The 13,631-nt window shown below is 36.6% G+C and overlaps 1 protein-coding gene across 2 annotated transcripts; it reads right to left on the reverse strand.

Annotated features, from left to right (window-relative positions):
• Positions 1–2,986: 2,986 nt before the first annotated feature.
• Positions 2,987–11,739, reverse strand: plin3 (perilipin 3). Of its 2 annotated transcripts, none has more exons than XM_026927917.3 (8): positions 11,614–11,739; positions 8,237–8,323; positions 7,681–7,876; positions 6,907–6,989; positions 6,011–6,242; positions 4,984–5,363; positions 3,930–4,145; positions 2,987–3,160 (listed from the first exon to the last, which is right to left on the reverse strand). In XM_026927917.3, exons 2-8 carry the CDS (start codon positions 8,300–8,302, stop codon positions 3,047–3,049), a joined length of 1,287 nt encoding a protein of 428 aa, XP_026783718.3. In that variant the 5' UTR covers positions 8,303–8,323; positions 11,614–11,739; the 3' UTR covers positions 2,987–3,046. The 2 variants fall into 2 exon arrangements, with proteins under 2 accessions (XP_026783718.3, XP_026783717.3); XM_026927916.3 differs by having other exon boundaries at positions 3,930–4,148; positions 11,614–11,736.
• Positions 11,740–13,631: the final 1,892 nt, after the last annotated feature.

A 13,631-nucleotide genomic window follows, 5' to 3' on the forward strand; every position in this document is an offset into this window, starting at 1 on the left:
CGCACCCCAAATACACCGCTCGCTCACTACCTGAGTGCACTACCTAGGGTGCGAGAGAATGCAATCTGCAGCCTACGTAGTGCACTACGTGTTCAGTTTGGAGTCATTTGGGATTCAACCCTTGACGTACGTCACAAAGCAGCAATCTAGGGTTACAGCCTGTGAGAGAAGTTCAGCCATTTAGAAAGAAATAAAAGTTTATCAATAAATGTGAATTTTTATTTAGATTTAATTTAATCAGATATAGTGTGCTTCATTTTCAGTCCACTTTTTGAGATTGGAATTATTATTTTTAAATATTTATTTTATTTTACAGTTATATTAACTTTGTTGTTGTTGTTATTTTTGTAATATTTTTATTTTTACATAATTTTTTGTTCTTCCTTGTGCTTTTTTTAATTCTTATTGTATTCTTTATTTTATTTTGCTTCATCTGATTTGATCTTTTTTGCATTTTTGTTCGTGATTTTGATTTTGTTCCTCAGTATATTCTGTCCTTCATCATTTTTTTTTATTGTTTTCTTTATATTTTTTTTCCATTTTATTTTATCTTGTATGCATTTGTGTATTTTTTTGTGCTTTTTATTATTATTTCTTACACAATATCTCATCCTCATCATCCTCATTTATTCTTATTCTTTACATTTTTTTTTTCATTTGATTTGATCTTATTTGCATTTTTTGCTGTTGATTTTACATAATATTTTGTCCTTCCTCATCTTTTTTTATCCCTATTCTTTTCTTCATTTATTTTACTTCATTTGATTTGATTTTATTTATATTTTTGTGAGTATTTTTGATGATTTTTGTGTTATTTTTACACAGTATTTTGTCCTTCCTCATCATTTATTTATCCTTATTGTTTTCTTTACTGATTTATTGACTTTAATTTCATTCTCACATTAAATTTTTTTTTCTAATGAAAAACAATCATTAATTCACTTACCTTAAAGGACATTTCCTTTCACTGAGCCCTGAATATTTTACAAGTTTTACTCTCTCTCTTGTAATAGTTTGTGTTTTATTTCTGTAAAGCATTTTGTGCATGAAAATAAAGTGTTATATAAATAAAATTGATTATGATTATTATGAATTAAACAACAAAACGACGTCACAGCTTTATTTTTCAGAGGAAAAGGATTAAAATCCAGTTTTACATAGCTGTAAGAATTTTAGAAATGCAGTCTGAGCTCAAATTCGGTCCAGTTTTTAGCTGATAATCCCAAAATCCAGGAAACTACAGTACATATGTCTCTATAACACTGTTTTATTGATATGCATTACATTTCTTTTCCACCTCACACATGACCCACAAGCTTTACAGTTATAATAATGACTATAATTACTGTATAACAATGTTTTTCACAGATGCAGCTTATTTCTGAACGAGGGTGAACTGCTACTGAGCAACTCTGCACTGCTAAATTTAGATGATTATACACTGGAAAAACAGATCCGTGTACAACACAGCTTATCCTCGATTTAAAAAAGAGCTTAAACATTTAAAATCCAAAGTTTGTTCTTCAACCAGTTTCTTCAGTCAGTTTATTTTACTGTAGCTGATAAAGTGCCTGTGGCCTCATCAAAAGCACTAGAGATTTCAACGACAATCCCAAATGATTAACTAGTGATTTTATTATAAAACCAAACGATTCACTAATGATAATGATACAGTAAGGCTGGTTGATTCACTGGAGATTAAATTTACTAGCAGTTACTGCAGTAAAATCGAACGATTCTCATGTGATTCCTCTGTGAACAGCAAATGATTCAGTGACTCTGTAGTGGGGAAAAAAAACTATTCACTAACTATTTCTATAGTACATCCAAATAATCCATTAATTATTTCTATAGTACAATCAAATAACTAATGATTTTTTTAATGGTAAGAGCAAATGATTCACAAGGGATTACTATCGTAAGGCCAAATAATTAACTGTAATAAGGCCAGATGATTCATTAGTAAGTCTATAGTAAAGTAAAATGATTCACTAGTGATTTCAGTGTTAGAGCCAAATGATTCACTAGTGATTCTTTAGTAAAGCCAAATGATACACTAGTAATTCTTCAGTAAAGCCAAATGATACACTAGTGATTCTTCAGTAAAGACAAATGATACACTAGTAATTCTTCAGTAAAGCCAAATGATACACTAGTGATTCTTTAGTAAAGACAAATGATTCACTAGTAATTCTTTAGTAAAGACAAATGATACACTAGTAATTCTTCAGTAAAGACAAATGATACACTAGTAATTCTTTAGTAAAGCCAAATGATACACTAGTGATTCTTCAGTAAAGACAAATGATACACTAGTAATTTCAATGTTAGAGCCAAATGATTCACTAATGATTTCTGTTGTAAAGACAAATGATTCACTAGTAATTCTTCAGTAAAGACAAATGATACACTAGTAATTCTTCAGTAAAGACAAATGATACACTAGTAATTCTTTAGTAAAGCCAAATGATACACTAGTGATTCTTCAGTAAAGACAAATGATACACTAGTAATTTCAATGTTAGAGCCAAATGATTCACTAATGATTTCTGTTGTAAAGCCAAATGATTCACTAGTAATTCTATAGTAAAACCAAATGATTCACTAGTGATTCTATAGTAAAAGCCAAATGATTCACTAGTGATTCTTTAGTAAAGCCACATGACTCACTAGTAATTCTATGGTAAAGCCAGATGATTCACTAATGATTTCTGTCATAAAGCCATATGATTCACTAATGATTCTTTAGTAAAGCCAGATGATTCACTAATGATTCTTTAGTAAAGCCAGATGATTCACTAATGATTTCTGTGGTAAACCCAGATGATTCACTGTGTTTTCTATTCTCTGTTAAAGCCTACTGTCAGTAGGTCAAATAATTCAGTGGCATGGCTGAATGATTCATTAGTGATTTAAGCGTAAATGTTCTACTGATTATCCCGTGGTCACAGTGCAGGTAAAAGAGTTTACATAAAATAACTGAAGGCACATTTGAATGTTTTATTTTTTGTTAAATGTTTTATTCATGTTTTATTTTTTCTAAGCGCTACTCTGCGCTCGGCTGTTTCTCCGTCAGCTGGGGTGAAAAAGGCCCGACTAACCAGTTGAGAGGAGTGTTATTCAGGAGATACTCCATCACTCCGTCCAGTGACTGTCTCACCTGGTGGAAGACGGAGACAGACTGGATATTACACACTGACACAAAACGTAATGTTTTTATTAATATAATAATTCAGAGATTATGTGCAGGTCATTTTACCCTGCAAGTGACAATAAAATGTGCAATAAAAGCATTAAAACTGTTAATGCTGATGTTTATATCTAAAATAGAAAAGTGACCACAGTCAGTGTCCAGTTTTACTAGGAAATGTGTAAAACATCATGTTCAGAAGGAGTGCGTGTCCTCTGTATCTCTCTCTCTCTCTCTCTCTCTCTCTCACTCACTCACTCACTATCACTCTCTCTCTATTTCTCTCCCTCACTCACTCTCTCTCTCTCTCACACTCTATCTCACTCTCTCTCTCTCTCACACTCTATCTCACTCTCTCTCTCTATCTCTCTCTCACTCTCTCACTCTATCTCACTCATTATCACTCTCTCTCTATCTCTCTCTCTCACTCACTCTCTCACACTCTCACTCTTTCTCTCTCTCACACACACTCTCTCTCACTCTCTCTCTCACTCTCTCACACTCTCACTCTTTCTCTCTCTCACACACTCTCTCTCTCTCACTCTCTCTCTCTCTATCTCTCTCTCTCACTCTCTCTCTCACACTCTCACTCTTTCTCTCTCTCACACACACTCTCTCTCACTCTCTCTCTCTCTCTCACTCTCTCTCTCTCTCTCTCTCTCTCTCTCTCTCTCACTCACTCTCTCACTCTCTCTCTCCCTCTCTCCCTCTCTCTCTCTCTCTCTCTCTCTCTCTGTACCTGTGTGAGCTGGTTTCGGCTCTGTTGGAGCAGCAGCGGTGTGACCGTCTTGGTTTTGCCGAGGGATGAGTGCAGCTCTTCGGCTGAATGCCGTGCGTTCTGCAGCTGCTCCTGTACGGTGCTGGGGAGACCCTGAACGCTGGACACGACGCCTGAACACGCCACACGCAGCTGCTCGCTCAGAGCACGCACCATGGACAGAGCTCGCCATTCCAGCTGCTGCACGAACACACACACACACACACACACACACACACACACACACACACACACACATACACACATACACACACACACGTGTGACTACAACAAAACCCTGACACAAGTCGTGTTACTTTCAATTTTTTTTTCAAACTAGACACTAGATCTAACGAGAATAACATACAGCTGAGTGCAAAAGTTTGTGTACCCTTCCAGAAGAAGGTATATATTGCATTAAATAAATAAATAAATAAATAAATAAATAAATAAATATCCTGCAAAATAATGATATCAAGTGAAAATATCTTGAATATGGGCAGATTTATCTGATATTTCTTATTATGAAATTATAATAATTATTCATTATTAACTATTATTAATAATTATAATAATTTCTAGAAAAAAGCAAATAATTTTGCTTTTTTATAATAATGCACGAGCTTTATAGGCTTACAATAAAATCTGCACATAGAACAAAACTATTTCAAGCTTGAAAATGGTCAAAAATGAATTTAATAATCTTATATTTGGTTATTCTAATCTTACAATAGAAAATACTAAATTTATTTGTCTGTATTAAAGATATTTTCACTTGGTAAGAATTCGAATATTAATTATAGTAATTTGTTTTAGCAATTGTGCCTTTTTTTTTTTTTGCAATATCCTAGAAATTTCTCTGACAAAATATTTCATCCCTCAAACGGTCACTGTGGTTTTTAAATAGAAAATAAAGGTGTAAGCAGACAGTGAGATGTGTGATGTTCTGAAAGCTAAAGGTGATATAGGGTTAGATGGTTATAACACCGTAAACATGTTGAATATTAACACTGGTGATAAATAAGAGTTTCCTCACCTCTCCGTTCTCCTTGCCGTCCTCTCCGCCGTCCTCCTCTGTGCTTTCTGCCCCGTGCCCCTGCCTGTGTTCTTCCTGCCCCTCCTGTCTCCACTCCCTCCACCTCTTGAGGAGTTGCTCTGGTGCTCGCCCCAGCGTGTTGGCTCCTCGCAGGTTCTCCAGCAGGTCCAGGGTGCTGGTGATTTGGGATACGGCTTTGTGAGTGGCGTCTCGAGCCACGCTGGCTTTAATGAGGGACAGCTCCAGCGCTCGCTCTTGAACCTGGGCTGAGAGTTTCCCCAGGCGCACAAAGTAGCTGGGGGCGGAGCTTTGAGAGGCCACGCCTTCGTTGCTCAGTGAGGTTTCGACCTCATCCTTCGGCAGAGGCTCTGCTACAGCGGCTGAAGAGAAAGGGGAAATTAATCAGTGACGTGGTGGCGTAATGAAAATGATGCGGGTTATTTTCCTATAACAGCATGTCTCGAAGTGTTTTATTCCTATTACACTGCAGCGATTTGCCAATTTTTCATAAACGTCATACTTTTTATGCATTTATAGTAACTTTCAATGTTGTGGAACGTCCACAGAACAAGTTTGAAGTTTGCTTACGTTATAGCAGCTACAAACAGTCGTTCCCTCACCAGCTTCTCTTTTATTTCTCTCTCTTGAAGTTAATAAGATGAAAAAAAACTCCACAGTTACAGAGAAATCGCAAAATAAGCGTAAACTCCTCTGACCTTACGATGTCGGAAAAATTACAGCTTTACCTCTGACTGTTACTAAGCGCTGACACTGGAGACTCCTTCCATAAATGTTAAATAAACACATTTCTTCTTAGAGAAAACTTCACCACATCAACAATCACACATGTTTTTTATGGAGCGCCTGCCGTACAAGTCCCTGTGAATGAGCTGTTACTCTATATACTATACTCTATATACTAATACTATATATTGTCAGAGCTGCTGTTGTAGAAAATCAATCAACATCTCCTGACCAATCAGCATCCAGAATACGTCGTATAAACATGTTTAATCTCAGCACTCACCCAGTTCTGTCTCAGTGAGCGGGAGTTTCTGCTCCACGCAGTCCTCCGATCGGTTCAGAGCCAAACCCACTCCGCTGCTGACCATCTGCCCCACGCGGGACCCCATGACGGTGTTAATACCCCCGCTGAGGGCCGTGCGGGTCATCTCCACTCCCCCCATCATCGCCCCCACCACCGCGTCCTTCGCTCCTGACACACACTGATACACCTTTCCCACCGTCTCAGACACCAGCTGCCAGCACACACACACACACACACACACACACACACACACATGAAGATGTTTAGGATGCTTCTAGCTGAAATTAACACAGTGATACAGAAGTGTGTAAAAATAATTTAGGGTTATTTATTATCTATCTGAACCAGAAACCAGATTTTAGCGCTGTTCCATTTTCTTTGTCTTTTATTTCGACATCCTCCTGCTATCCATTTCCATCATTTATATTTTCATTTTATCTTTTTATTTTGTGCCTTTTAATCAAAGACTAAAGTCCGGAGAACACCAGAAACACTCTGTAGTGCTGTATGTGTTTTTAAATCCAGAGTAAATATGTATTTTAATCTGCCATGTTCATAATTCTCAGATCTTTCATCTGGTCAAATATAATTGTTATGATGATGATTGATGATTATTTTTATTATTTAACTTAATTTGATACAAATATTTATTATTATTATTATTATTATTATTATTATTATTATTATTACTGAGATTAATACTAGTTGCATCACACTATTCACACATTACTATACATTATTTAAACTCTATTTGCCCTTAAATAGGAAACTGAAATAAGCACACACACAAATGATTAAAATAAATCACTACCACAGGGTGAAAAGTTTTTCTATACCCTCCATCGCGTTCATTATTACTCTGAGAGTAGTGTTACCTTGTCCGCTGGCTGGTGTAAGACGGGAAGTTTTTCCTCCATCTTGTCCAGCCCTTTCATGGCGTACTCGTTCACCATGGCAACTGCAAAATCAAATGTCAATCAAGAAGGAAATAAATAAACCAGGTAGTCAGATGGTTTACGTCCAGGTCATATAGTGTAAAGCAAAATATTTATCAAAATATCAGTTTTGAAAAAAAAACTAGTTACATTCATGAAATTTTAGTCAAAGATAAATTGTCATAAATTTGACTCTTACTGAGATTAGAGATTTATTCTCTTTAATGATTTAAATCTTTTCGGTTTTAGAATATAAGGATAACAGTAGTGTAATAATGCACATACACAGAAATTTATCGAGAATGAACATTACATTTCTGTTTGTCCTTTAGATTGTTAAAAAAAACACAATACAACAGAAATCTATGTTTATACCACATAGATTATGTTTATATCTTTACCACAGTGATGAATTCCCGAATCTGAGTCCCATTCTAATACCGTATAATTACTACAGCAACATCTAATTTACACAAACTTGTACGTCTAATAATAAGCAAGTTTAAAAAGTGCTATTTTTTTAAAAAAAAAGAAAAATCGTCGAGATGACAAAGCTTTCTGTAGGAAGACATTTATTTAATAGTTATGGAAGGAGTCTCCAGTGTCAGTGCTTTGTAGTGAACTTACAAATTTGGAGATTATTCTGTTCTAATGCAGGGTGTTAGTGTGTTAGGTGTGTGTGTGTGTGTGTGTGTGTGTGAGTGAGGTTCTCACTTTGTGGCTCGAGTTTGTTCAGTATAGGTTTTGTTCCTGAGCTAGCGGCGGTGCTCAGGGTCCGAACTCCGCTCTCGGCTGCATCCATCACTCCTCTGAGCACAGGGATGCTTTCCTTCGTGCTGCTGTACGCGCTGGACACGGCGTCACACGCTGAGCTCACCAGGGCCAGGTTACTCACGCGAGACATCACACTCTGAAGACACACACATCAGAAGCCAAACGATCTTCACACGGTGTGAAAAGTAAAACAGAAAAGTAATTCCAGGTGATGATTCCACTCAGCAGACTACAGCATGTTCACACTGACGATACAGAAACGCTCAGCATCATCGCTCTCTAAATCAACTTTCCTCAAACAGGATGTGGGAGAAAGTATCCTGACCCGACCTGACCCGAGTCAACCCGACCCGACCCGACCCGACCCGACCTGACCCGACCCGACCTTTCAGCTGGCTTTCTTCCAGCACCTTCCCTCTCAGTCCAGAGATGAGAACTAATCAGTGCCTGAAGTCCCAAAAGCTCTGTATGGATTTTTTTCTTCACTTGGTCTCACCTGTGTTTCCTGTGACGCTGAAGGTGTTTCTGTGTCCATCTCACTGTGTTTTCCGTTCTCGGCCATGATGACGCCACAAAATCTGTCCTGAAAACAGAAAAAAAAATCAACGAGAGGCATAAAATAAATAGAAAAAAATGCTTGAAATAGATTAATCCTATAAACATCCCTTTCATAACCACTAGTCAGGAATTCTGTAGCGTTTTAATGTCAAGCTCTCGATGGAAGTAACACTTCGGCTGGTTCAGAACGCAGTGGGCCGCGTCTTTAGCCTCAGACCACGTTTATGTGAAGCCTTTACTGTACGAGTCCCTGTGAATGAGCTGTTACTATGGAAACGATAACAAGTGCATTAATATAAACCTGTGATTTGCAGCTGCACTATTGTCCGAGCTGCTGTTATAGAAAATTAATCAACACCTTCTGACCAATCAGAGTCCAGGGTTCATCAGCACCCATGTAGCACTCACATGCAGAGTTTTTAAAAACGGTGCTGTTTTAGGAATGATCTAAATGATGCTAAAAGGTGGTGCGAGCATCACATCGAACACTCTCTCTCCCGGGGAAGGTGATGTTTATGACCTTTTTACGATCATTTTAAAAACTGGCCCCAAAATTGGAGTGTTTGAATACGATGTTAGTGTTAGTGTGTTTCAGGACGATGTTTGTCAGTCCTGGTCCCTGGACGTGTCATATTGTGCTTTAACCCCATCAGGTCTTTTTCTTTAGTCAGGACGAGGGGTTAAAGTGCAGCTTAACGTCAGATAACACCACAGTAAAGATTAGAGAGAGCACTGGAAGAGAAAAACAGACATCAGGGTTCAAAGAAGTAGAAGGAATAACATAATGCAGTGATGGAAACCATCTTCATGTCTGTGTCTGATCATGTTTTAAACACACTGAATTCTGAATTCTGATTGGTCAGAAAGTGTTGATTCATTTCCTATGAAAATCACAATGCACTCGTTTCTATAGTAACAGCTCATTCACAGGGACGTGTACACAGGATAGCTCATGAGGAGAAATGTGTTTATTTAGCATTTATGGAAGGAGTCTCCAGTTTCAGAGGTAAAGCTGTAACTTTAAGTTTTCTGACATCTTCAGTACAGAGGAGTTTACGCTTTGGAGTTTAAATACTGACAATGTAAGCGGGTTTATGGAAAAATTGTTCTCTAAAATATATTTCTAAGAAAGAAGAACAATTAAGGGATTTTTTTGTTTCCTTTTGGATTTTGTTATATGTGCAATGATGTGCAGAGACACTTTTTTACCAAAATTTCATTTAAAAAAAGTTTCCTTTAATTTTTACCACCGGGTTGTGTGTTTATAAAAGATTCATCCTGTGAAGCTTTAATATACCTGCGATATTTGTAAAGTAGGTTCTCATAATGTGAAATATCCTAATCAGTATCATAACAAGCTGCGGGGTTTTTTTTGTCTTATTAACTTCAAGAGAGAAAAAAGAGAGGCTGGTGAGGAAACTGTTTATAGCTGCTGTAACGTAAGTGACAACAGGAACTGACTAGTTTCAGAAAGTACAGTGTGTCGTTCTGTAATAAATGAAAAATTGCAATCATTGGCAACTTACTGTAGTCCTTTAAGAGGAATACAACACTTCAGGACGTGCTGTTATAGGAAAATAATCAACTTGGGGATGTAAGAGTACCCAGCAGCATGACACAAAATGTTTTAACTGAATTACTTGTGTAACAAATCAACTCCCGAGAGATTAATGACATGTCAGTTTCACACTGTTGGTTATGTAACAGAGTTAAATCCTGAGTGAAACACTTCATCACTTCATAAACTGATCAGTTCGAGAGTTTAACAGGATTATACCGGATATCCAAAGACAACGTGATTAGCTTTATTTCCTTATCCTTTAATTTCCCACTCCTAAGGATGAAATATCCAGTAATTACATAAAAACTATATCAAAGAGTTAAGCTAATATAATGTTATAAGAGCGAGTGTATCACCACTTAAATATTTAGAGTTTAAAAATACCCAAATTTAGAGAATATATAATCCAGTGTTTCTCAGTTCTGCTCTTTAATCCTCAATACTTTACCAAAGTTGAGTGTTTTTCCTTCTGAATCAACTCCACATCTCCTTAAAGGGAAACTTCACCCTGAGACACGTCTGGAAAACTCTGAATATGTTGAAATATTTGTGATATTTGTGATGTTTAGTGATTCTGGTGCTGACTTGTTACTTGTGAGAAGTTAGCAGTTGCGTATGTCACATGACCCACTCTGATGTCACAGGGAGGTGTTGTTATAAAGGAGGTTTGGTTTAAACCAAAAAGAGCAAGAGCTTCTTTTCTCACTCTACGTCACATTCATGAGAAATCCAGCGTAGAAATAGTGGAGATGTTATCGCAAAATGCTGGACCCAAAGTCCCAGAATGCAATGCAGCTATACGACTAGCTAGCAATATATGAGATGACGTAGCATGAATGTTTCAGCTTTTGGAAGCCGATCTGTTTGAGCCGAGTGTACAGGTGAGGAGGTGAGAGAGCTGGACAGACTGAAGGACTAAAGCGCTGCCGCATCGCTCTCTTCAGATAGGCATTATGTGAAGGCTGCACCGCTATCAGCACTTGCAACGGCATTGTGGGTAATGTAGGAACCTGTTAACTGAAAATGAAAGATGTTCTCTCTTGGATGCCACTGAAGATCACATGTTAATGATAAAGATTAATATTGGTGTGTTATTAGGGGTGGAGTTTTGTTTAAAGAAGCCCTTGGTGAGGTTACTTTTATGTCTATGTGCAAGAAATGAAGTAAATTGAGTCATAGAGCAGAAATAAAGGCGCAGGATGAAGAAACGCTACTCGTCACCTTTAACCCTGAGCTCCAGAGTCTGTGTCGCAATGCAAAAGGAGATGTGTTATAAAATACAGGCTGATCTGATAAACGTGGTGAAAACACACACACTCGTCCCCGTCCCCGGCTCGTAGCACTGAGTTCACAGTCAGAGGAAAAACCGCAGCAGGGGTTTGAGAGTTAAAGCTGAAATGCTGATGTTGTGATGTTTGTGATTATAAAAAAGAAGAACACTCAGCAATGTCAGGGAATTTAGGCAATAAAAACACGTTAGACACATTTTCATGTCAGTGTTTTCAGACTGGAGAAATGTTTTCCAGCCAGGACGAGTTTCTAACCCAACCCAGACCAGTTTCTGACCCGAGCCTGTGAACACACACTCTGAGAAACTTTCCCACAATAACAGCTCTTTATAACAGCACAAAGTCATTCACAAGGCTGGAAACTGGCCAATCTGGCAACCCTGACTTCCCAATCACAGCTCTTTCTCTGTGTGTGTGTTTGTGTGTGTGTGTGTGTGTGTGTGTGTGTGTGAGAGAGAGACTGACCTGTCAGTGTGTCCCGCTGTCCTTGTCCTACTGAGCAATAATGAAACTCCAGAGTTCACGTGGAGCAATAAGACATGACTTGACGTGACCGGAGGGGGCGGAGCTTCACACAAGCCGCCAATCAGCTTTCAGTTCCTGTATGGTGAAACAAAAACTCAGCTCAAAGCTTCTTGTGTTCTTCAGTGTCTTAGTTTATACTCTGGATTATTTAAGCATGACGTTATTATATTATCACTACAATCTATTTATAGATGTAATTCCAGCATATCTAAGAAAATCACTCTAATTTAAAGAAGTTTTAAAAAACATTTTATAACTCCATAAATATTGTTTACTTTGCTGTGACATTAATAAAATGTCAAATATTTTTCCTTAGATTTTCAACTCTCTAAATTTCATTACATTTTATTAGCAGGATTTATTAGTAGTATTAATGGTTGTATTTATTACACTTTCAGTTTAGTTTTTATTTTAGGATTTACACACCATTCTGAGCATTTTCTTCTAATTAAAATAAAAAAATATATATATATGTTTTTATTTCATTTCAAAAGTTTCCTTGAGATTATCTATTAAAATTATAACAAATATATATAGTTTTGCTGTGTTGTTTTTCTATTAAACACTTCAATCAGCATTTCTCTGTATGACAAACAAATGCTTATTATTATTATTATTATTATTATTATTAAATAATATAAAATGTAATAATATGTACATGTAATAAAAATAAATAATAGTGTATTCTATTATTATTATTATCCACTTTAACAATTAGTGACATACAAACTGTTAAAGTGTTAATTGTTAGACATTGTACAGAATGTGATTTAGCCACAGACGTTAAAAAAATAATAAATAAACATTAAAAAAAAGATTTTTAAAATACATATACAGTACTGCGCAAAAGTCTTTAGGCACGCTACATTTTTATACAAATTTTATCTGAAATTTGATCTTAATGTGTAGTTTGCTATAGAACTTTTTTAATGTAGAAAACTTTGATTATTTCTGAAGTCGTCATTTCTTTAGAAGATTCCTGACAGATCAATTCCCTCCCAGTTCTTCTCACAGTTCACATTACAGAGCAGATGAACTCGCCGGGTCGCTAAACTCTACACAGACGTGTGATCATGTGACAGGAGATAAGGCGAGTAAAGCCCATCAGCTCTACTGTGCTCATTACACTTATCCACACCACAGTGCAGCTGAATGCTCCATTCTGATTGGTCAGAAGGCGTTGAGCAGACATTCACTTAGCATTCGAGCATTATTAGTTTAGCACCTTTATTTTATCTGCATTACTGAGAATAATAACTCTAATCTAGAGAGCAAGCTATTCTAGTTATTTAGCCGATACTCGATAGGACTGGTAAGATTTTCTGAAAAAAAAAAAAAACTCCTCCATACAGCTCCAGTGTTATATAGACCATTATCCTGGTTTTTTTTTCACTCCAATCCAACATGGCTGACTTTAACAGCTGTAGCACATCTGTCTCAAGTTGCTACACAAAATGTCTAATCTAATCTGATCACTTTCTTACTAGAACTGTGTACTAGTCTGTGCTCTCACTGTATCTTACAGTGCCTATTGTCCTGTTCTGGTAGTCATTGTACTGTCCTTGTGCCGTCTGCTTGTGCACTTTATGTTAAAAAATGTGTAGCCTCTTGTAGTTTTGTGTTGTTTTATGTAGCACCAGGGAGGAACGTTGTTTCCTTGCACTGTGTACTAACTAGCTGTATACGGTTGAAATGACAGTCACTCGACTTGACTTGACTAATCCAGTGGAACAAAAAAAAAAAAAAAGACTTATTTTTTAAAATAAGACACTATATGATGTCAGAGCTAAATTTCAAAATGTATGTATTGTAAAAAATATATATACATCTCTTTATTTTTTTAAATAATTTTGAAAAGAAAAAGTTTCCACATTTTACTTTTACTTGATAGCTAACTCCAATTACTTTTTAAAAATATATTTAATTTTTTATTATTGTTTTTTTTTTTATTGCATGTC

This window comes from Pangasianodon hypophthalmus, chromosome 8 (assembly GCF_027358585.1).
Source record: "Pangasianodon hypophthalmus isolate fPanHyp1 chromosome 8, fPanHyp1.pri, whole genome shotgun sequence".
In the NCBI taxonomy this organism is placed as follows: domain Eukaryota; kingdom Metazoa; phylum Chordata; class Actinopteri; order Siluriformes; family Pangasiidae; genus Pangasianodon; species Pangasianodon hypophthalmus.

Bases quoted from the DNA above. Each gene is read 5' to 3' on its own strand.
- plin3 (XM_026927916.3), bottom strand. From the start codon at position 8,302: ATGGCCGAGAACGGAAAACACAGTGAGATGGACACAGAAACACCTTCA. The intron at 6,990-7,680 runs GTGAGAACCTCA...TTGATTTTGCAG, and splicing joins GAACAAACTCGAGCCACAAA to TTGCCATGGTGAACGAGTAC. The intron at 6,243-6,906 runs GTAACACTACTC...GTGTGCTGGCAG, and splicing joins TACACCAGCCAGCGGACAAG to CTGGTGTCTGAGACGGTGGG.